This window comes from Zonotrichia albicollis, chromosome 12 (genome assembly GCF_047830755.1).
Source record: "Zonotrichia albicollis isolate bZonAlb1 chromosome 12, bZonAlb1.hap1, whole genome shotgun sequence".
Taxonomy (NCBI): domain Eukaryota; kingdom Metazoa; phylum Chordata; class Aves; order Passeriformes; family Passerellidae; genus Zonotrichia; species Zonotrichia albicollis.
The window spans coordinates 15625650-15646563 of NC_133830.1; the positions used below are offsets into that span (position 1 = coordinate 15625650).

At 58.3% G+C, this 20914-nt stretch overlaps 1 protein-coding gene across 2 annotated transcripts in view; it reads right to left on the reverse strand.

The window, feature by feature from the left end:
* CACNA2D2 (calcium voltage-gated channel auxiliary subunit alpha2delta 2) overlaps positions 1 to 20914 on the reverse strand; it is a 210789-nt gene that overhangs the window by 9513 nt on the left and 180362 nt on the right. The window contains exons 6-23 of one of the 2 annotated variants that reach the window (XM_074550041.1): positions 16601 to 16739; positions 13042 to 13173; positions 12580 to 12637; positions 10457 to 10507; positions 10202 to 10301; positions 9344 to 9502; positions 8774 to 8881; positions 8070 to 8148; positions 7870 to 7919; positions 6974 to 7063; positions 6623 to 6691; positions 6133 to 6207; positions 5242 to 5316; positions 5022 to 5093; positions 4681 to 4752; positions 4446 to 4507; positions 2679 to 2755; positions 1469 to 1489 (exon numbers count right to left, since the gene is read on the reverse strand). In XM_074550041.1, the coding sequence (XP_074406142.1) occupies positions 1469 to 1489; positions 2679 to 2755; positions 4446 to 4507; positions 4681 to 4752; positions 5022 to 5093; positions 5242 to 5316; positions 6133 to 6207; positions 6623 to 6691; positions 6974 to 7063; positions 7870 to 7919; positions 8070 to 8148; positions 8774 to 8881; positions 9344 to 9502; positions 10202 to 10301; positions 10457 to 10507; positions 12580 to 12637; positions 13042 to 13173; positions 16601 to 16739 (1489 nt within the window). The remainder of the gene's footprint in view (positions 1 to 1468; positions 1490 to 2678; positions 2756 to 4445; positions 4508 to 4680; positions 4753 to 5021; positions 5094 to 5241; positions 5317 to 6132; positions 6208 to 6622; positions 6692 to 6973; positions 7064 to 7869; positions 7920 to 8069; positions 8149 to 8773; positions 8882 to 9343; positions 9503 to 10201; positions 10302 to 10456; positions 10508 to 12579; positions 12638 to 13041; positions 13174 to 16600; positions 16740 to 20914) is intronic. The other variant, XM_074550042.1, reaches the window with a different exon arrangement.

Sequence of the window (20914 nt, forward strand, 5' to 3'; positions counted from 1 at the left end):
CCCCTGGGATAACATCTCCCCCAGGACGGGCACCGCCACCCCCTTGCCCTCCCGCCAGCTCCTGGTGCATTGCACGGCACAGCCAGAGGTTGGACTGTTGCTCTCTGAGGGCTGGAGGCAGGGGCTGGGTACAAGCCGATGAGAGGAAGAAGAGGAGGAGGAGGAGGAGGAGTACAAACACTCGTACTTGGTCCATCAGCATTGCCATCACAGGGGCGCTGGGAGGAGGCAACTCAAGGCTGATTGAACAGGGCTGAGGGTGACACTTCCACCTCCCCACTGTCCTGCTCGCCTGGCCCTGTCCCCCATGGCCCCTCCTGTGCTGCAGTGCCCCCCAAGCCGTGTCCCTGTGCCAGGGAGGGGTTGCTGGGCAGGCTGCTGGTGGGTGCCGTGAGCTGGGGACTGTGTGGGATGGAGAGGGGTGGCAGGTCCCACGGGGACTGTGTGTGCCCCATGGGTGTCCCCTGGCCCACTGCAGGGCTGAGCGGGAGCTGTGGGTCAGGAGGCCCCTCTGGCAATGAGGGAATGGGGGCCAAATCCTGTGTCCCATGGGGGATGTCCTGCCCCACTGCAGGGACAGACCGACCCTGGCACCTCAGCCTGCCTCGGTGGGACTCGGGGCTCAAACCTGGCTGCTCCCAGGGGCACAGATGGCATCAGGACACTGTACCTTCAGTGGCACAGGACACTGGGCCATGCCATGCTGGTCCCCAGGGCAGGGGGGACGGCCACTGAGCAGCTGTGGGGGCGGGCAGTGTGGCACCCCTGGGCTCAGCCATCCCCCGTGCCCCTGGGGCCAGGCTCGCCATCACCTGTGCAGCTGGGAGGCACCGCCCCAGGTGTCCCATCCGATCTCTGCAGAGCATTCCTGCTTGTGAGCTTTCCCAAAAAGGCTGTCCCAGAGGCTGATGGATTGGGCCCCCCACCTGTCCTCCATCCCTGCCAACTGTGGGCACCCACCCCACAGCCCCCCTCTCCCTGCACAGCCCTATCCCTTTCAGGTTGAGTTGTCTTGGGGAGGAGGAAGCAAAGGAGCCAGGAGAAGGGGAGAAGGAGTTGGAGGAGACGAGCGGGAGAAGAGGAGCAAGAAGGGGCAGCACTGGGGAGGAAGAGCAGGGCATCCAACTAGCTACAAACTCCTCGTGGGTAGAAAAGGGCATTTCATACAAGATCAGCTCTTGGACGATATCGAACCAGGTTTGGGAGTGATGCGCAGGGAGGGAGTGGGATTTTCGTGACAAAGCTCTCATGAACAGAACAAGACATGTTGCTTTCAAATAAAGGGGGAACTGGAGGAGAGGAGGAGGAAGAGGAGAAGGAGAAGGGAGGAAGGGCGAGTTGGTGGCGGTTTGCAGGTTCGGCGTGGCAAACGGGCAGGGAGATGGGCAAGCAGGGGGCTGGGGGGGACTGGACACGGGGCAGGGGACGGGGTGGTGAAGGTGAGTGGTCTGAGACTGAAAATACTTGCCCTTCATTTTGATGTTTGGTACTGTGTGAATCCACCATAGAGAGAAAGCAAGAAAAACAACAAACAAAAAACAACAAACAAAAAAAAAAGGGGTTGGGTGGAAAGGGGGAAGGGGGGCACAAACAATATTTTATTCAATCGACGTTTGAATAAAAATATTGTGTACTATAATCATACCAAAAGGAAACCTCTTGCAAAAAACGACATGAAGAAAAGAAAACATAAGAAAAACCCAGTAACAAAAGGAAAAGAAAAGGCCACGGTGAAATAAGAACAAAAGAAAAAAATAAATGCAAAGATATAACTAGAGAAATATATAGATATATATTCAATACTCCAAAGGAAAATGAGAATCAGTAGCAAACAGTTGCAACAGTCTTGATATCAAAATGTCCTCACTGAGTCAGGGGGCATGCACGGCACAGTGGGCAGAGCTGGGGAGGACGGGGGGATCCCCCCTCCCGGGGATGGGGACAGCCTGGCCTTGTCCCCACAGGGACACACACAGGGCTCCTGCCCATGGATGGAGGGGGTGGCAGGGGCTGGATCCGGAGCGGGGCTGGGGTCGGGCCACCGCGGTGGCTGAGGGGAGAAACAGGGGGAACCAGGGGGGAGAGGGGAAGGGTCCAGTTCTCCCATGGGGAGAGGGTCCCTGGGAGCAGCGTGGACCTGAGGTGGGGAAAAGGCTCGGGGGTCAGGGGAAAGAGAAAGAGAGAGAAAGGGGGGCCAGGCTAACACACACGTACACAGATTAATTCCAAACAAAAATCGAAACCAACCGAAACCGAACTCATAAAAAGAATAAATGGCTTAAACTGAAACCAAAGTATCATAATAAACCAAAGGAAATTAAAGAGATCCATGCAAACTTCCCCAGGCTCACAAATGATGTGGCTGCCGCAGCGCCATCCCTCGTCCCCGGGGGGCGAACAGGCAGCACCTCCCTCTGCAGCCTGTGCCTGCCTGCAGCCCCGGGCTGCGCAAGGACCAAACCCCAGGGGCACCCCAGGCAGGCAGCTCGCTTCGCTTTCCCTCCGTGTGCTCACCTCTACTCACGCCTCTCTCAGCTCTAGCTTTTATTTTGCCTCTCACAGTGATCCCTATAACCTTTCCCAAGACTTTGGTTTGTGTTTCTCCCCCTGACAGCCAGGGGCTGGGTGGGGTGAGGGGGAGTGTGAGAGGGCGGCGGGGAGAGCCAGGGGCTACTTACACTTCACTTGCAGGATCTGGTCGCTGAGGTTGGCCTGGATGTAGTAGGTACTGTAGGGAGGCAGAACCAGCCCCAGGCTGCGGAGAGGGAGAGCAGACACCTAGTGTAAGGCTTTACACCCACCCAGAATCCTTGGCCAGCTCCCAGTCCCTGCCTGGCACCTGCTGGCAGCAGCTTCACCCAGGTGATGGCAGGCAGCCCCAGCGGCCTCCTGCACAGCCTGCTGTGTCCTGCTCTCCTGGAACTGCAGCCAGTGCTGTCCTGAGGCACCCAGAGTCACCCCCAGAGCACCCAGGGTCATCCCCAGAGCACCCAGCATCATCCTGGGCTATCCAGTGTCATCCCCAGAGCACCCAGTGTGATCCTGGGCTATCCAGAGTCATCCCCAGAGCACCCAGGGTGATCCTGGGCTATCCAGGGTCATCCCCAGAGCACCCAGTGTGATCCTGAGCTATCCAGGGTCATGCCCAGAGCACCCAGGGCTGTGCTGGGGGCACACATGGGCACAGAATTTGGCACATCTGCCTAGCCAGGGCTGATATGGGCAGGATGTACCAGCCTAGAAAACAAGGGAGGTACATGTGGAAGAGGAACACGACATCCCTGCGGGGGAGGAAGGCAGGAAGAGATACAGCCCATGAAAGAAGGGACAAAGCCTTCCCAGACTGGAGAAACCAATGACAACCATTATACAGGCGCCAGGAGCCAGATAGGTCAGGAACAAGAGTGATCTGCCAGCCAGAATCTGGCATGCAGGGTGTGGGATAGGGTGGGAAAGGAGCTAGCAGGAGGTGGTGCTGGGGCTGTTAAACCCACAGGACACACTGCCAGAGGGAACTGGACTCCCTGGTGCCAGCTGCAGTGGCCATTGGCCTTTGATGACAGTGTTTGTGCCAAGTATTTTCAGGAATAAGTGAGCAAGGGCCACATTCCTGACTCTCATCAGATGTAACTCCTGCACCAGAGCCACTGGGATCTGGGTTTCTTCCCTAAAGCACCCCTTCAGATAACCCTGCGTCTGTGCTGGGCACAGTCTGGGCATTGCAGCCAGCACAGCAGAGCTGCTGGCACCCCAAACCACAGTGTCAGGAAAAGGGTGGTGGCTTTTTTCTGTTCAGTGTTGGTGGCATCCCAGGGAAACCCAGGAAAAATCCCTGCTGCAGAGCAGTGGGGAGTGGCTATGACCCTTGCCAGCCCCTCCAGAGCTCGGTGGTGAGGAGGAGGAGGAAGAGGAGGAGGAGGAGAGCACACTGGGCAACAGGGGCTCACATGGCTCCTCCCATGTGAGGCAGTGTGAGTTGAGAAATGACGATGTCAGGGTGTTTCTTACACATGTGCTGGTCCAAACTGGTGCAAACTGGGTGATAAATGCAGAACTTTGCTCTCCTCTGGCTCTAAAGACAGTGCCTGTGCTGCAGGGTGGGCACATGTCACTGTCACCCACCCTAGAGCAGGCAGGGACCCGCATGAGACCCTGGCTGGGCAGACAGGGGGTGGCAGAGGTGTCACTTGTCTGGCCCCTTGCATGCCAGCCCTGCAGCCTGTCTGGAGTCCAGGGGGCTGTGTCCAAGCTCTACAGTGCCTAAAGCTGGCAGGCAGCCCTTTCATCACTGCCTGTGTGCAATAATGTGGCAGTGCATTGGCCACTTCACAGCCCTTGGGACACATCCCTGGTGGCCTCCGGGATTTGGGAGCGGCAGGCACAAGCCCCCAGGCCTGTGCTGGTGTGGATCAGCCAGGGCAGGGCAGTCAGGCTGTGACACTCACCTGTAGTTTGTGCTTTTGATGGGAGCCCACGTGTAGGTCCGGAACACCTCATCGATGTATTGCTGTGGGCCAGAGGCAGCCAGTCAGGCCTGGCACTGCCAGGGCTCTGCTGGCACAGTGCCACAGGGCCCTGGCTCCCTGCCCAGTGCCAGACACAGCCCCTCATCCCCACTGCTGGCTCTGGGCGCTCAGCACAGTGACAGTTGCAGCTGTGACCCCCTTTCCCTTCAGTTACCTCGTCCAGGGACTTGATGAGGGTCTTGATGAACCTCTGCCCATCATTGCCATCAATCATGCTTCTCCGGATCTGTGGGACACAGAGGAGGACACTGAGGGCCACAGAGCCTGGCCATGCACCTGTGGGCACTTGTGGCGTCAGGGGGAGCAGCCTGGGGAGGTTCATTGCACCCAGGGGACAGTGACCCAGCTCCTGTCCCCTCTGTGGCTCCGTGGGAGCTGTGCCAGGACCCTGAGGATGAGACTCTCTGCAGGGCAGGCTGGAGGGGCTGAGTGCCCTTTGCAGCTGCAGGTGAGGGGGCCAGCCTGTGTGCCAGAAGCTGCCCCTGCTTTGCTCACCTCCTCCTTGTTCTCATCCTCCAGTTCAGCATCCAGGAAGTCCAGCGTCACCGGCTCACGGAAATTGATGATCTGCAGGAACAAAGGGAGAGCCAGGCAAGGGCTCAGGGCTCCTGCAGCCACTGCTGAGCCCAGACACATCACAAACCCCACAGCTAAGTCCTAAGGACCCTGGAAAGCCCCCAGGGCCTGGCTGATCCCCCTTTGGGCCCCTGCTCACCTGGGGCTGCAGGTTGGGGTGCAGCAGGACGTAGCCGTTCAGGTCGATGGCAAAGACGTAGCCATTGGCCCCCAGCTGCAGGAGGACAGGAGGAGGGTGAGGCTGAGCAGGTGGCTCTGTGGTGTGACACACTGTGGTGGTGTCATCCCCCTCACCTCTGCAGGCAGAGCTCGCCCCAGGTCACCCCCAGGGCTCAGCCCATTCTATCCATCCATTTCTATTCTCAGGGCAATGCAATCTGCCACTCACTCCTGGGTGAGACTTTGGCTCTGGATTTTTCCCACTTCTCCTTTCCCCAGGCCTGTAGTGTTTATTCCCTGCTGACCCTACAAGGGTTTTGGCTCTGCACTGAGTCCCAGAGCATCACACATCTTTGATCCCTGCTCTCCTGTGTCACAGACATCTTTTATGAAAAATCCTCTCCTTAGGATTTTTCCTCCTGAGAAGCTGAGAGGCCTCAGGAACAAAATGTAAACAATGATTATCTACTGCTGTGGAATGCAACAGGTGCATCTGTGATTGGTCTCATAGAGTCGTTTCTAATTAATGACCAATCACAGAGTCCGAGCCACAAGCGTTTGTTATCATTCTTTCTTTTTCTATTCTTAGCTAGCCTTCTGATGAAATCCTTTCTTCTATTCTTTTAGTATAGTTTTAATATAATATATATCATAAAATAATAAATCAAGCCTTCTGAAACATGGAGTCAGATCCTCATCTCTTCCCTCATCCTAAGATCCCTGAGAACACCATCACACTCCTGCCTGTCCCAGCTCCTGCCAGGTGCCAGTGCTGCTGAGGTGCTCTGGAGTGCTGGGGCTCCCACCAGAGGGATGGATTCCCCACCAGGACCAGGCAGTGCAGGGCAGGGGCAGAGGGGAACCCACGCACGTTGTAACGCGGCGTCAGCCTCTTGATGTCATTGAGAGCCACATCGATCCCCATCACGCCCAGGATGAGCTGGTTCTGGAAGGAAATGCAGGATGGAGGTAGTGGGACCAGGGCTGTCACTGCCACCACCAGCCCAGGGACAGGGAATCAGCGCGACAGACATTTTCCCCTTCTGGGGACGTGTGGGTCAGATTTGGGTACTGCAGGGGCACAGGGTGGGATGGACCAGCCCCCCAGGAGCCCCCATGGGACACTGCTCGCCCCAGGGACTGGCAGCTGTGCCAGCTGCACTGTGAGAGCTGGCCAAGGTAATTTAGGGTCCCAGGGATGGCAGTCACCCCTGGTGTCACTGCAGGGAGGTGGCAGAGCAGGCAGCACCCCAGGGATGCCAGTGTCCCCCCTGCAGCCACTCATACATCACCAGGGCACCCTCCCACCCCACAGTGGCCCACACCAGGGCTCCCAGTGCAGGGCCAGCAGAGTGTCCTACCTTCCTGTCACTGCTGTCCTCCGTCAGGTTGAACACAGGCAGCGTTCCTGTCACCACCAGGCCCAGCCCCTGCACAAGCACAGAATGGTGTCCCATGGCCCCTCACTGCCTCAGGACCAGGGCTGGGGTGGGCAGCAGAGGGGGGTTGATGGGGCATGTCCTGTGCAGGACCCTGGGGCCGGTGTCCCCATCCACCTGCACCCCAGAGTTCTGTGGGACCCCAGGGTCAGTGTCCCCAGCTGCACCCTGGGGCTGCAGTCCCCACCCTCATCCCCATGTGTGGGACCCAGGGCTGGGGATCCCCACCTGCCCCTGGGGCTGTGTGGGACCCTGGGGCTGGGGGGTCCTTACCAGGGCATCCTGGTACACATTGGTCCACTGGACCTGCTTGGCTCGGTTCCCAGCCAGGACCATGGGCCTGCCCAGCACATCCAGGTACTCCTGCAGGGACACAGGACACAGGAAAGGACAACATGGGAACTGGATGTCTCCTTGCTCCAGCCTGGTGACACCCTTGTCCCTAAGCACACCCCAGCAATGTTAATGGGGTGAGGCTGAGCTTGAGGAGGGGGCTTGGCAGCCCCCAAACGTGGGGGCACTGGCTCCAGCTGGGACCCCTACAGGTCCATTAAGATGCAAACAAGGTGTTGCTCACCACTGGCCAAGCACAGGCAGGGCAGGGGCTCCCCAGGCAGCACCAGCCAGAGCCCCCCAGCCATTGCTGGGGCTGGGATTGCTCCATCATGCCTGGACCATGTCACTGCTGTCTCCCTGGCTGCCATCTTCTCCTGGGGTAGGTTTCCCTTTGCCAAGGAAGATCTCTGAGCAGGGAGCGAGCCCCCGTGCCACAATGCCAGCTCTGCCCTGCCCTCATCACCTGCCATCATGGCACCCTGTGCACATCCCATAAAGAAAAGGGGCAGAAAAGAGGCAGTGAGAGGAGGTGTGGGGCAGACAGAACCAGCTCTGCCAGGCATGGCCCTGCCCACGCTCAGCTCTGCTCTGTGCTGATTAACGCCTGATGTTTCATAATTAGTCACTCAAAAGGCAGCAGGTCCGTGGGGAGCTGCAGAAGATGAATTGCTTAATAGTGCAGAGCCTGGCTGAGGGCTCAGCTTGGCTCCCCAGCTTGCTGCCACACTCACTGCCAGCCTGTGGGCTGTGCCCAGTGGGGCTGGGGCTGCCTGAACCCCCCCAGGCAGGGCAGGGCAGCCGAGGGGGCTCTGCCTGCCCGGCTCCAGCTGTACCTGCGTGTTAATGCGGATGGCGCCGATGGAGGGGATCTCGAAGTAGTAACCTTGGAAAAGAAAGAGAAAGGCAGCTGAAGATCCATCTGTCCAGCAGTCTGGCTGTCCTGCTGCCCTCCCTGCAGGGCTGCAGGCAGGGCTTTGCTCGTGTGGCACCCACAGGAGCCGAGAGGTGAGCCCAGCCCCCGCTGGGTGCTCACCTTTGTTGGCACAGGCCATCCACTGCAGCGGGGTCACGTCGTAGTTGTGCTGCCCCACGGAGAAGGTGAAGACCCGCACCTGTGGCAGAGCCTGCACTGAGGGCCAGCCACTAAGTTTTCAACACTCAGTGCTCCTGGCCAATGACAACCTCACCGGGACAGCGTGGCATTGCCTGCCACGGCCCAGAGTGAGTGCAAGTGGGCAGGAGACTCCTGCACGTGCTGGCTGTGCTGCAGCAAGGGAGTCCCTGTCTCCTTGTCCTGCCCTCCAGCATCACTCTGTTGGCTCAAGTCACCCACCTCAGTGGTCCTTGCTCTGGGGCATCACTGCTCCCACAGGGGTCTGTGCTCCCTGAGGGTGATACATGGGCCAGAGCACCCCCAACCCCACAGGTTTCCAGGTACTGAGCAGCAACTGGGACCTTCCTGCTGGTTCATCTGCATGTCAGCAGCCCTGTCCCTAATGCCTGGGTTGTGCTCCCCTCAGGGCCAGCATTCAGGGACCCCACCAGCCCCAGCTCCCCAGCATCCCAGTGTGCCTGGTCCCACAGGAAGGTGGGAGCAGCTACAAACCCATCAGCAGGGCTGTGGCTCCATGCAGGAGCAGGCTGCTGGGGAGTGGGGATGGCAAGGAGGAAAATGGAGCAGAAGCCAGCAGTGGAGCTGGAGCAGCCCCAGCCCAGCACCCAGCCCAGGGCTCTCACCGTCTTGTTGGGCCAGTTGTACTTCTCAAAGACGTCCTGGACTCGGTCCTCGCCACCATCCGTGAACATCATGATCATCTTGTTGCAGTTGGCACGTGTGATGTTGGACTGTGGGGCAGACACAGCACCTGAGGCCACACCTCAGGCACAGGGCTGGATGCAGCCAGGAGGGCTGGCCCCAAACCCACCCCTTTTTCCAGCCCATTTCTCTGGGGTGAAGGTGACCAGGCTGAATGGGCAGGGGGGACACTGCCACCTGGGGAATGATGTTGTGGCTAATGCCACTCAACACCTATAGCACCATTCATCTTTATCTTGCCTCTGGCACGGTGTCTGTTGGGTCTGGCCCCTCCACCCAGCCCTGCTATCTTGTAATAACGCAGAGGGGAGCAGCACCAGCAGAACCTTGGCTGCAGCCCGCCTGGAGGTGGGATGTCTCCCCCAGCATGCAGGAGGAGCAGAAGGAGCCCTCAGCACAGGGCAGCAGCCAGGCACTCGGAGCTGTCCCACCATCCCCAGCACCCACAGCTGTCCCAGCTGTCCCCAGCCCCAGCCCAGCCCTCAGCTCACGTTCTGCAGCTGGTCGAAGGCATACTCAAAGCCAGCCTTGTAGTCTGTGGTGCCCTTGGCCACCATGCCCTGCACGTCCTCCTTGAACACCTTCTTGTTGCGGATGTTGGCCTGCACCAGGTGCTTGAAGCACGACACGGGCTTGGCCTTCTCATTGAACTGCGGGTGACATGGAGGGGGTGGGTCACAGGAGGGGACAGGGGGACACCAGCAAGCACAAGCCACTCAGCACACTCAGCTCTCATGGGCAGCAGGTGACCCAGACGTGTCCCACATCCCAGGGGGGGCTGAGGCTAAAGTTTGGGACAAACTTGGGACAAATCCAGCAGTGAGCTGTGGTTTAAGTGCTGTACCTGCACCCCCAGCTTGTGCAGCAGCCCCAGCTTGTGCGAGCAGCCGTGCTGTGCTGCTCTGTGCCGCCATCGGGAGCAGGTGCTGCCTCTCACTTACAGCTTCATTTACCGGCAATGGGGCCCATTCATTAGGGGAGCGACAGAGCCAGGCCAGACACGTTAATTAGCGCCGCTGCTGGTGGCCAGACAGGGGCGGGGCAGCCAGTGACACGCAGATGCGATGGCATGGACACTGTGCTGGTGACACAGCCGTGGGGTGTCAGTGGCTGGTGACAGACAGGACGTGGCTGGCTGGGATAATGCAGGAACAGCCCTGCCAAATGCCCCCTGATAGGAGCAGCATTTGTGTGCCGAGCCCTGAGCAGCCATTTGGTGGTGGTTAAGAAGACAAGAAATGGCATTTCTGTGTGCAGAGCCCTTAGCCAGGTGTGCCTGGGGGAAGAGGGTTCCTGTGCTGGGGAGCTGGGAGGTGCCTGAGGACACAGCCCTTCCTCCAGGCACTCACCGAGGCCACATTGACATAGTCATCATCTGAGAGGGTGTCCAGCATCTCATAGACCGAGGTCTTCATCAGCTTGAGGGTGAGGCCGCTCACACTGCCACTCCTGCAGAGACAGGGGTGCTGGGGGCTTGGCAGAGAGGAGCACAGGGCTGTGCCACCCCACAGCTTCCCTGCGGCCACTGCTGGGACAGTGGCACCTTGGCCAGCTGTGCCACCAGCCTGGCCTGAGCCCAGCCATGGCCCCCAGCGTGTACTCACACGTCCACAATGATGACCATGTCCTTTGGGGAGGAGGCACCCTGGATGTACCTGTGGGGTACAGAGTGGGGTCAGCAGGGCTGACTCATTTCGGGGCCACAGCCCAAGAGCAAAGCCCTGCCAGGGCACTGAGGAGTGTGTGGGAGCCCAGGGCAGGCAGGGCTGTGTGACCCCATGGCAAGGAGTAGGGACAAGGAGGCTGTGGGCAGGTGGCAGCGAGGACGTGGCTCCTGTGGCACAGCACAGCAGACGGCCAGGACTGCTGCTCCACACTGTGTCAGCCTAATGAGCTCTAAATGCTAAACTCTTCCATCATCATGGGCCCTTTCCTGCGTGCTGATTATGCTGACACACACATCCATATTAAGATGCTATTTACCCCCCTGGTAGCTTCAAAGGCCAGGCTGATTGAGGTTATTTTTAGCTACAAGGAGGAAAAATAATAACACGACGTAAATCTTCCTCACTGAAAACAATTAGGGAACCCTTCCTCACCCCTGGAAACAACTGGTCCAGCTCCCAGCCCTGCTGTGCCAGGCTGTGTTGGAGGGGCTGGCACAGGGCTCAGCACCCATCCCACCCCAGACATGGCCATGCACAGCCCCACCTCACCAGGCCATTGCAGGAGCCCTGATCCTGCCCTGGCTGCAGGCCAAGGGAACCTCATTATTGGCTAGATCAGGATCGGGCCTCGCGTGAATTAATTAGTGTGTCATTAGTATCAATTACTCACCACTTCTGGGGAGGACTGGGGAAGGGGCAGGCTCTGATTGTTAATTTCTGATGTTCCCTAATTACAAGGGATTACCCGGGTGGGATACAGGATGCTGGCACATAGGGCCCTCCTGACAGGGGTCAGGAGCATCCCCCAGCAGGGTGCAGGACAGGCGGCAGCCAGGGGCTCCTCCTGCCGGGTGAGAGGGGCTCTGGGAGCCTGCTGGGAGCAGGACAGGCCGCTGCCAGGGGCTCCTCCTGCGGCTCTTGGAGCCTGCCCTGCTCCCGGGGTCGGGCTGCTGGTGCGCCACAGAGCCCGACTAAGATGCTGCCCGTAATGGGCTGTGGCAGCACATCCATCTCGGCTGCCCGGCTCAGATGAATGCCCTGGGCTCGGCAGGAGACGGCTGTGGCTAATGGGGCCATTTATCAGGGGAGGGGAAGGCGGGCGGGTGGCGCCCCTGGCTGCGGGCAGGGCTGTGGCCCTGGAGCAGTGAAGGCTGTGTCCGGCATGGGGCCCCACCGGGAGCAGGAGAGGGCCCAAAGGGGGCTCCCCCAGGTGTGCTGTCCCCCAGCATGAAGGGTGCTGCTGCTGCTCCTCCATGGCAGGGTGGGACAACCAGGTGGCCAGCCTGGCTAAGAGCTGGGCTTAGCTGGGCTCAGCAGCCTCCCCCCGCAAAACAGCCTTCCAGTCCCTGCCCTGCAATAACCTGCACAGACACCCCAGCAGGGAACAGTTAATAATTAATGTGGAGCAATCAAAGGCAATTAACCATAGCAGCAGGGCCATTAATTTTCTGACAAGGAGAGGGGGCAGCTCCTGATGTGGGCAGGGGGATGATCCATTGGGATACAGGGCTCCCTGGGCATGTGCCAGAGGCCTGTGCCCACTCTCTTCTCCATGCCTGCAGGTGTGGGCAGGATGGGGCTGTGGCTCCCCCAGCTCCAGCTGATAACCAGCACTGCCACACCAGCACCTCCAGCTGGGCTAAGGGCAGCCCATTCAATCCCAGCTCACTTGTTCCGGGATAAAAGGCTGCTCAGCTATCCCTGAGCCACAGCCTGTGCCGCCTGCCCATTCCTCTCCCCATCCTCCCAGCCCATGGTTTCCAAGCCAGTTGTTATCTCATTTGGATGGGAATGCTGGCCAGGACTGAGTGCCAGCAGCCATGGCTGTGCTGAGGGGGCACAGAGTTCTCTCCACACTTTCATCTGCACCCAGGGATTGATCTCTCCATCCTGCTCCGCTTTCCCAGAAAGAGGGAAGGAGAAGAAGGAGCCAAGTGCCACAGCTCAGATGCCCCTGCCTGTGTTATGGTGTCTCTCTGCCAGGGCCCAAATGCCATGAAAAGCGGAGGGAGCTGCTTGCTTCCAGCCAGGACCCTCCTGCCCACCCAGCACCCCCTTACCAGGGCCTCCGGCGCACGTCATAGAGGTCGATCTTGTTGGGGGCTCTCCATGGGGTGGCTGTGGGGACAAGGCAGGCAGTGAGCAGGCAGGGCTGTCCTGGAGGGGACAGGGGGACAGGGCAGAGGGATGCCAAGGGCTGAGGAAGCAGCAGGCTCAGGTGAGGAGCTCATACCAAAGGGTTCTGGCACAGCACAGTTACACAAGTCACACCAGCCCAGTGGGGGCTTATCCCATGGAGCAGTGGGAAGGGCCTGGGCTGCCCTTGGTCACTGTCCCTGTGTGCCACTGTCCCTGTGTGCCACAGCCCTCCCTGGCACAGCCCCTGTGTGCCACAGCCCCTGTGTGCCACTGTCCCTGTGTGCCACAGCCCCTCCTGGCACTGTCCCAATGTGCCACAGCCCTCCCTGGCACAGCCCCTGTGTGCCACTGCCCCTCCCTGGCACAGCCCCCCTGGCACACACCGGGGTAGTAGCGGGTGACGCCGGTGGCGCTGCCGAAGACCTGCCAGAGCAGGGAGGGATCCTCCTTGCGGTTCTCGATGAAAACGTCCTCCAGGGCCTGCGTCCAGTTCAGCTCGTTCAGGATGACGGTGGCTGCAGGACACACAGACAGGGCTGGCTGGGTGCAGGGATGGAGCAGTGGAGCTGGGGGTGATGGGGACTGCAGTGTCCCCAGGTGATGGCAGGGAGGAAGGTGATGGGGACTGTCCCCTCCCCTCTGCCCCTTCCCAGGAAGAAGCCCATGGGGCTTTCCAGCTTCTCCTACATCCCCTCAACCCCCCCACTTCCACACGGCTGCAGCACCACCCTGCTGTCCCTTGTCCCCAGAGAAACGAGCCACTCTCCTGAGCTCCCCAGAGTGCTCATTGTCCCCATGTGCTCCGGGGCAGACACAGCCATCACTGGGGACAGCTGGCCTGCCATCTCCACTCCCTTCCCAGCAAAACTCCCTGTGAGAGCCTCACTCCCTGGGGACAGTCACCGGCTGGGAAGCCCAGGCTGGTGTCCCCAGGGGCCATGTGGAGCCTCTCAGGCCCACTCTGCATTCCCACTGGCCCTGCACCTGACACAAAAGCAATTAAGATGCCGGCAAACAGCAGTTTTAAATTATTCAGCTATTAAAGCAGGAGATAAGCTGCTGGCAGCCCCAGCCTGTGATTAATCAAGGGGGACTGGCAGAGTGCAGGGGGGCCATGTGGTGTGGCAGGAATGGGGCTGGCAGGGAGCTGGGATGGCACCTCCCTGTGCCCACAGGGGGACCCCAAATGCTGTGGGGGGAATCCCACGATGACCTCTGGTGCTGGGTTGCCCCAGGACTGCAGCGTGGAGGAGCCAGTGGTGGGTGCCACTGCAGGAACAAGGGGCCAGCAGCACCCTGAGACCAGGCACTGATCCCTCCTGGGAGACCCTCAATGCATTTTTGGGGTGCAAGAACTCTCAGGAGCACCCCAGCTCTTTGGCATTGGGCAAAACAACCCAATGTGGTGCTGCAGGGGAGCCAGTGTGCATTTGAGCAGTAAATTTAGCTCTCCTAAGCCTTCCTCCCACACTTGTCCCTTCTGGAACACCGTCATCATCCGTTCCTGCCTTCACTGGGGTCCCAAGGCACTGGTAGGAGGTGGGTAGGTTTCTCAGGATGAATCCTGGATCCCTCTATCCCAGCATGACTGCTGAAGAATTGTCTTTCCCTCAGGCAGCCAAGCCTTCAAACCATGATTTACTCTGCCCGTATCTCCCCAGCCATTCCTCAGCGCTGTGCCCACACACAGTGCTGTTATCTGGGCACTGGGGATGATTTCTTGTTTGGCTCTGACACAGGACGTGGTTTTTCCCAAGAGAAGTGGCTGTGAGCTGGCTGCCAGGCTGCTGCCTGCCTGGAGCAGCCCTGGGCAGTGCTGCCAGCCTCAGCTGGGCACCGGGCTGGGCCCTGCCACATCCATGATAGCCCTGGCAGCACCCACACACCCAGACCCTCAGGGCCATCAGCCACACCAGCTGCTTGTGCTGAATGCAGCTCATGTTGTCCCTGTGCCCAAACACAGCCCCTGTAGTATCTCTGAGCACGAATGCAGCCCCTACACCTTCCCTAGGCATGAATGGATCATCCCTGTTAACAAATACAGCTCCTGCTCTCTCACCATGTGCAGTGATGAAGCTGTGTCCCTGCTTGGGATGGCTCCTGTCCCTCTCAGTCGAGGGCAGAGCTGCCAGCCCCACTGGTGCCATCCCCATCCCTGTCCCCCATCTCGTCCCCGTCCCCACCGGAGTAAGCCCAGCCCCGCCCTGCCTGCGAGCGATTGCATATTTAATTAAAAACGGCACAGTAAATAAAACATATATAGGATGTAATTTGTGTGTGTAGCGAGGGGTGACGGCGGCGGGCGTCGCCGCAGGCTTTAATCAGCGTGCCAGGCAGCGATTGCGCCTCTGTCTCCGCCGGTGCCAGCGGGACCCGCGCCCGCCCACAGCCCTGCGGGGACCCGCTGCTGTCCCTGGCAGGACAGGGGGGCCCTGCTCCACCCCAAACCACTCTCAGGGGAGCAGCACTTGTAAACCCTTCCCTGCACCCTGCATCTCTGGAGCACCCTGGTGTGGCCGGTGTGGCCGGATCCCTGTGCCCACACTCTCTGCCTGGTGACAGTCCCCGCACTGTCACCCCACTGCCACATCCCCTCCTGAGCAGCTGGGGGTCTCTGGAGCGCGTTCATCTCCAGCTTGCTGTGTCCCAGGGCGGGTGGGTGATTTATGTGCCCGTGCCGGGGCTCCAGCCTGGCTGGGGAGGGACGAGTTCTTTCACCCCTCGCAGCCCACCCGGCTCGCACCGTGTGCTTCATTCGCTGCCTGCCCTGCGCTGGATGGCTAATAAAGCTCATTGCAAATTCCTAATCCAGCGCTGCCTCCGCGGTGCAATCGCTGCAGCTCCGAGCCGTGCACCGGGAGCTCTCCGTGCACCGGGAATGCTCCGCTCGGGGCAGCAGCGTGAGCGCGGCCACCATCACCATCACCATCACCACCACCATCATCACCCTCAGCAAGTGCCACTGAAACACAGGGGTGGGGACAGTGGTGCCCCGGGTGCTGGGGGGCAGCAGGGACCGGGCTCACGCAGGATGCGGTCGGCGGGTGCTGGAGGATGCCCTCCAGCCGGGAGCCGAGCAGCCACTAGAGGGAAATGGAGACCGACTGTCACCGTGTGCCACCGCAGCAGGGCGAGCTACCGGAGACATCTGACAGCTCAGCGAGGGTCGCAGCGCTGGGTAGGGGCTGAAGCTGGTGTGGCACATGCTGTGCCATCCGCCCGTCCATCTATCCGTCCATCCATCCCTGCCCTCTCCCGGGCTGGCCCTCCAGCCCATCCCCGTTTCTGGAGCAGCCTGTGCACTGCGGCAGCCCCAGAGGCACGGCCGCAGGGCTGACCCCCTGCAGCAGAGGCTTAATCAGCTATGGGGTGGCATCACACTGCCCTGCACTCACCCTTGACTGCCCTCCTGCCAGACTGCAGCTGCTTTTTCTCCTTTTTCATGACCTCAGCCCCAAGTAGGCTGAAGACAGGCAGCATCCCTGCTTCACCCTCTGCCACTGCCCAGCCATGTCTCACTCTCTCCTACAAGCAGGTTGGTGCTGCACAGAGTTGCTCCATCCCTCTGAACGTCTCTGGTGCCTGCTTTGAGCTTTGCAGGAGGATCAGAGCCCTGTGGGCACAGCTGAGCTTCACCCTGGGCCATAATCACCACCTCTCCTTCGCTCCCCATCCCTTCCCCAATAACTCCCAATCCCCAGTCTGCCTCTTTTGCCTGTGCTGAGCTCTTGAGAGTGCCTGGGGAGGGACACAAAAATTGTCACCTCCATCCTGATATGGTGACTCTGCCTTGTTTCACTACCTGTCTATCTGGGAGCCAGTCACCAAGACCCAGTTGGGGCACCCAGAGCTGATGGTCCCTGGGGCTGCAGTGCTCCATGCAGGAGAGTTGGATGCCCAGGCAGGCAGCAGGAATGGAAGAGGGTGAGGAGGAGCACTCACAGCCTTTGTAGATGTCCGTGGGGATCTGCACAGCAGCGTAGGAATAGTTAACCTTAGTCTTGAAGTTGTCATCATCAGTGAACTCCAGCTTCAAGGAGTTGGACTTCTCCCTCTCGATCTCTTCTCCATCGGGGTCATCCTGGGGAAGGAGCAGAGTGCATGGGGTCACCCAGGGTTCCAACCCTGCATGGATGGGGGAATGTCTCCACCTGAAGCCCATCACCAAATATTTCATGAGGGAGACCAGCCCTGCTGGATCTCGAGTGGATTTGCCCTGCCAGGAGTGGGTGGGCACAAAGGCGAGCACTGGTTACCCCTTGTCTCTCCAGCTTGGGTAGCACAGCAGGTATTAAATCAGACATAGGAAAAAAAAATCAAAAAAAGGCCTTGAAAATCAATTAGCAGCAAAAGGCAACTATCAAAGAGCAAATTAAAACAGAGTGCAGCTTAGTGCTCTGTCAATAAGCAATGCAAACAATATTTAATTATGGTGGAGAGACGGTGAATTCCCCACTGCTGGTGCTGGAACACATTCCCTCGCCTTCCCAGCCCTTCTCTCCCTTCCCCAGCCCTGCTGCCAGCATGGCACCGGGGGTGAAATCCCTCTGGGAAGGCAGGCAGGGCTGAGCTGGTGCAGGTAGAACAGCTGGATGGCTGCAGACAGGGGACAGGTGGGAGCGGGAGCACGGGGCCATGTGGGGAAGAGTGAGAATACGGGTGGACTCACTAGAGAGCTGGAGAAATTGCCTCTGCCACCCCAGCAGGAGCAAAAAAACCCAGGAGAAGGTGCTGCCTCTGAGCTGCCCATGCCTGCCACCAGCCCAGCAGCTGGGGAAGGCTGTTTGCAGCCAGCTGGGAGATGTTCAGGGTGGGAAGGAGGGAGAGGAGGATGCTGCAGCACCTGCTCTTTGTGCTCCTGGAGCTACATCCCTGCTGAGGAGGGGCAGGGACACAGAGCTGCCTATGCCATCCACAGGCAGGGACAGGCAACAGCACCAAGCCCAAACTGGGATAGACACCTGAAGGGATGCCCCACACTGTCCTCAGCAAAGACACCAGAGAACACAAGGCATGGGGATGGTCCCATCCTGCTGCTGTCTGTGGCCAATTGCAAGCATTTCTCCCACTGGCCAGGCTGCCCTTGACAAAACCCAGGGAACAAAGACCTGAATTTCTCGCAGGAAAAGCCATATATTTAAAGGAAAATGATGGGTTTGGGAAGTAAACCATGAAGCTTGTTTAGCACCTGTCCTGGCCCCCTCCTTGTTTCCCCTTCACAGATGACATGGAGAAATGTCACCTCCCCTGCAACACCTCCAGCCAGCCACTAAGGTGGTGACATTCCCATGACATTGAGAGGGGTGGCCTAAGCATTCTCCACAGCTCGGGAGAGTAACAGGATTGATATGCAAGGTTTGGGTTTAATTCCAGCTGATGGGCTGTGAGTGTCACACACTGCCCAGCCAGCCCTGCTCTGGGGGCTCCAGCTGCCCAGAAAGATGCTGAACTCCATTACAGCTGCACTGGCCAAGCAGGAGGCAGGCAGGGATTGTTCCCAGCTCCCTGGAGCCACATCTCTGAGATCAAAATCCAGATTTTGCTCTCAATTTCATTTAAATCTGGAGAAAAGGCAAAAACCAGACTGCTGGAGCCCCTGCAAAGTGGTGATGCTGCAGCAGAGCTGGCACTCCAGTGAGTGCCAGGCCATGGGCTGCCTGGAGAGTGGATCTGGCCCCAGCCTGCTGTCCATGGGGCTCAGCCCTCTGGGGGAAGCACACACAATATTCACCCCTGCAAACCTCTCTGAGCACCAGGCAGGATACAGATGTGCCTGCTGAAAACAGGCTTTGGGATAAAGCTGTGGCCTGAGGGCATCTGCAGCACCAAAAACTCTGCTTTGACACTAAACCCTTTTTTTCCTCAGCCCAGCAAATTCCTGGTGACAGCTTCCCATCCCTCCCCATCTCAGATCAGCAGGGCACCCTGCCATAGCCCAGCCACTGCCCCTGTCACCACCAGCAGCTGGAAAATCCACCCCTCCCTCTTTCCCTCACACTGGCATGGCTATTCCCCACTTCATGGGAGCTGGAACTACTGTATATAATTACTGCTCCTCTGTTTATCATTATTCCCTGATCTCACCCACTTCTGGGGGGCTAATTTGTATGCTGCCAGGTTTGGTGCTGTCTGGCTGCTCCCATTCATGGAGCTGTGGAGAGGCACATGTACAGATCTTGGGGACAAATATACAGCTATCTATACGTGGGGCACTTCATGCATCACTGACACCTAGATGGCAAACACACCTGCAGAAAGGGCTGATGTTATCCAAGCTACGTTTGCCCTTTATCTATAAATCTCCCAACCTCAACTGAGTTATTTCTGTTTAAGCCAGGCTGAATTTGGCCCCTGAAAGGGGTTAATTTCCAGCCACATGAAGGCAGGAGAAGCTGTCACCAGCCCAGGCAGGGACTGGAGCATCTGGGATGCAAAGAGACACCTTGGGAAGGCCGAGGGAAGAAATCCTGCATTAAATTTAAATTAGAGCAAAGCAGATGATTCAAGTTCTCCCAAATTCATATTGGTTTAACTGTGAGCATCTCGGCAGGCCCCCAGCCAGATCTTGCAGCATTCCTCATCATTACATTTCAAAAGAACTTGGAAACATCTATTTATCTGTTACACTATGTACAACGTAACACAAATAGATGCTACACTTTGAATATATTATTTGCTACACACCATTAGAAATCGACTCCATGGCAATTCATCAATATGATACATATTTACTGCTTCGGCAAGAAGTCATCACGCCCTGAGAGCTTTTGCCACCTCCACTGCTTTCACAGCTGGCTTGTCAGTCGCATTTTCTCTCCAGCCTCCCAGAATGACAGAGAGGGCAAAACCCAGGGATGACCCAACAGCTTTACTGGCGGCTGCCACGCTCTGGGCAATCCCCTGCCCCATGTTCCATGCAGGCTGGTGCTGCTGAGGGGAGGACCAGGACTGGAATGATGAGGAATGCTGGCACCAGGACTGTGGTGGTCCCCAGACTGTGGAGCTGGGATGGAGGAGCTGGGATGTGCCCTGGAGCTGGCTGGTGCTGCTGAGGGGAGCAGCCTGCCCCGGGCTCCAGGACTGTGGTGGTCCCCAGGGTGTGGAGCTGGGATGGAGCCGGGATGTGCCCCGGCACAGCAGCGATGCCGATCCCGTCCCCGGCAGCTCCCGCAGATGCAGGCCCCCCGTTCGCTGCTCATCTCCATGGGAACAGCCATCACAGCTAATGATGGCTGCTTCAATGGCAGCCCCGTGACAAACCAGGGCTGATCCGGCCCTTGCAGCATCCCTGCCTTCCCCTGGAGCACACACCGAGATCCCAGCACAGCCTGTTCACTCTCCCAGGGGCTCCCATCCCTGCTCAGTCTGGCCTTTCCACATATTCACATCAACACCCTGCGATTCTGATAATCATGGATATAAATGCCAGCCCCCAACACATGGCTGAGAAACTCCTGGCCTGTGCAGAAGGGCCTTTCTCCTTAAATATATCAGTTTTTCCTGAAATGCAGTAATTTAATGCTGAGGAGGGAGATGATGTGTTCTCCAGCCACATTCCTGCTTTTCCAGCAGCCCAGGTTATAAATAACAATCAGCCTCTCCCGCCAGCCTGCTCCCCTATCCCCCTTCTCTTTTTTTAATCTTTGCCAAAGGTACTGTTTAGAGATCTTTCTAGACCATTTATTTTTAAATTACCAGCCAGAGGAGAGAAGTTAAAAAATAGGAAAAAAAAAAAAAAAGAAAAAAGGCAAAAGAAAGAAACTTCTGGGGCTGATAGCTTATCGTGAGGAAATCCAAATGTCACATTAGTTGAAAAAGTTGGAAGATTAAATTTTCCAACACCCTTCATCTGCTGCTGCTGACATTTAGGGGCTTTTTTTCCCTCCCCTCCTTCCCCTTTTTGCTGCATTTACTGAGCAGGGTGAGCAGTGAGAGGGTGAGCAGTGAGTGGGCAGCCCCACCTGGCACGGAGCCCCCACCATCAGCCCCTCACTCTCAGCTCTCCCCAGGACCTCAGGGGGGTGGCTGGGGGCTGCCCTTGTGGCCGGGATACCTTCACACAACTGGGCTGTTTCCACCTGAGAACACCATGTCCCAGGCTCAGCTTTGACAAGCATCATCCCCTGGCACGAACACAACACAAAAGGTGGAAAATGAATTTATTTCTGTGTTGTTCTGCCTGTGACTCCCAACCGAGTCTGTCTGCTGGTTTCAACACTTCTCCCCACACAAACCCCATGGTTCTTGCTAGCTGGG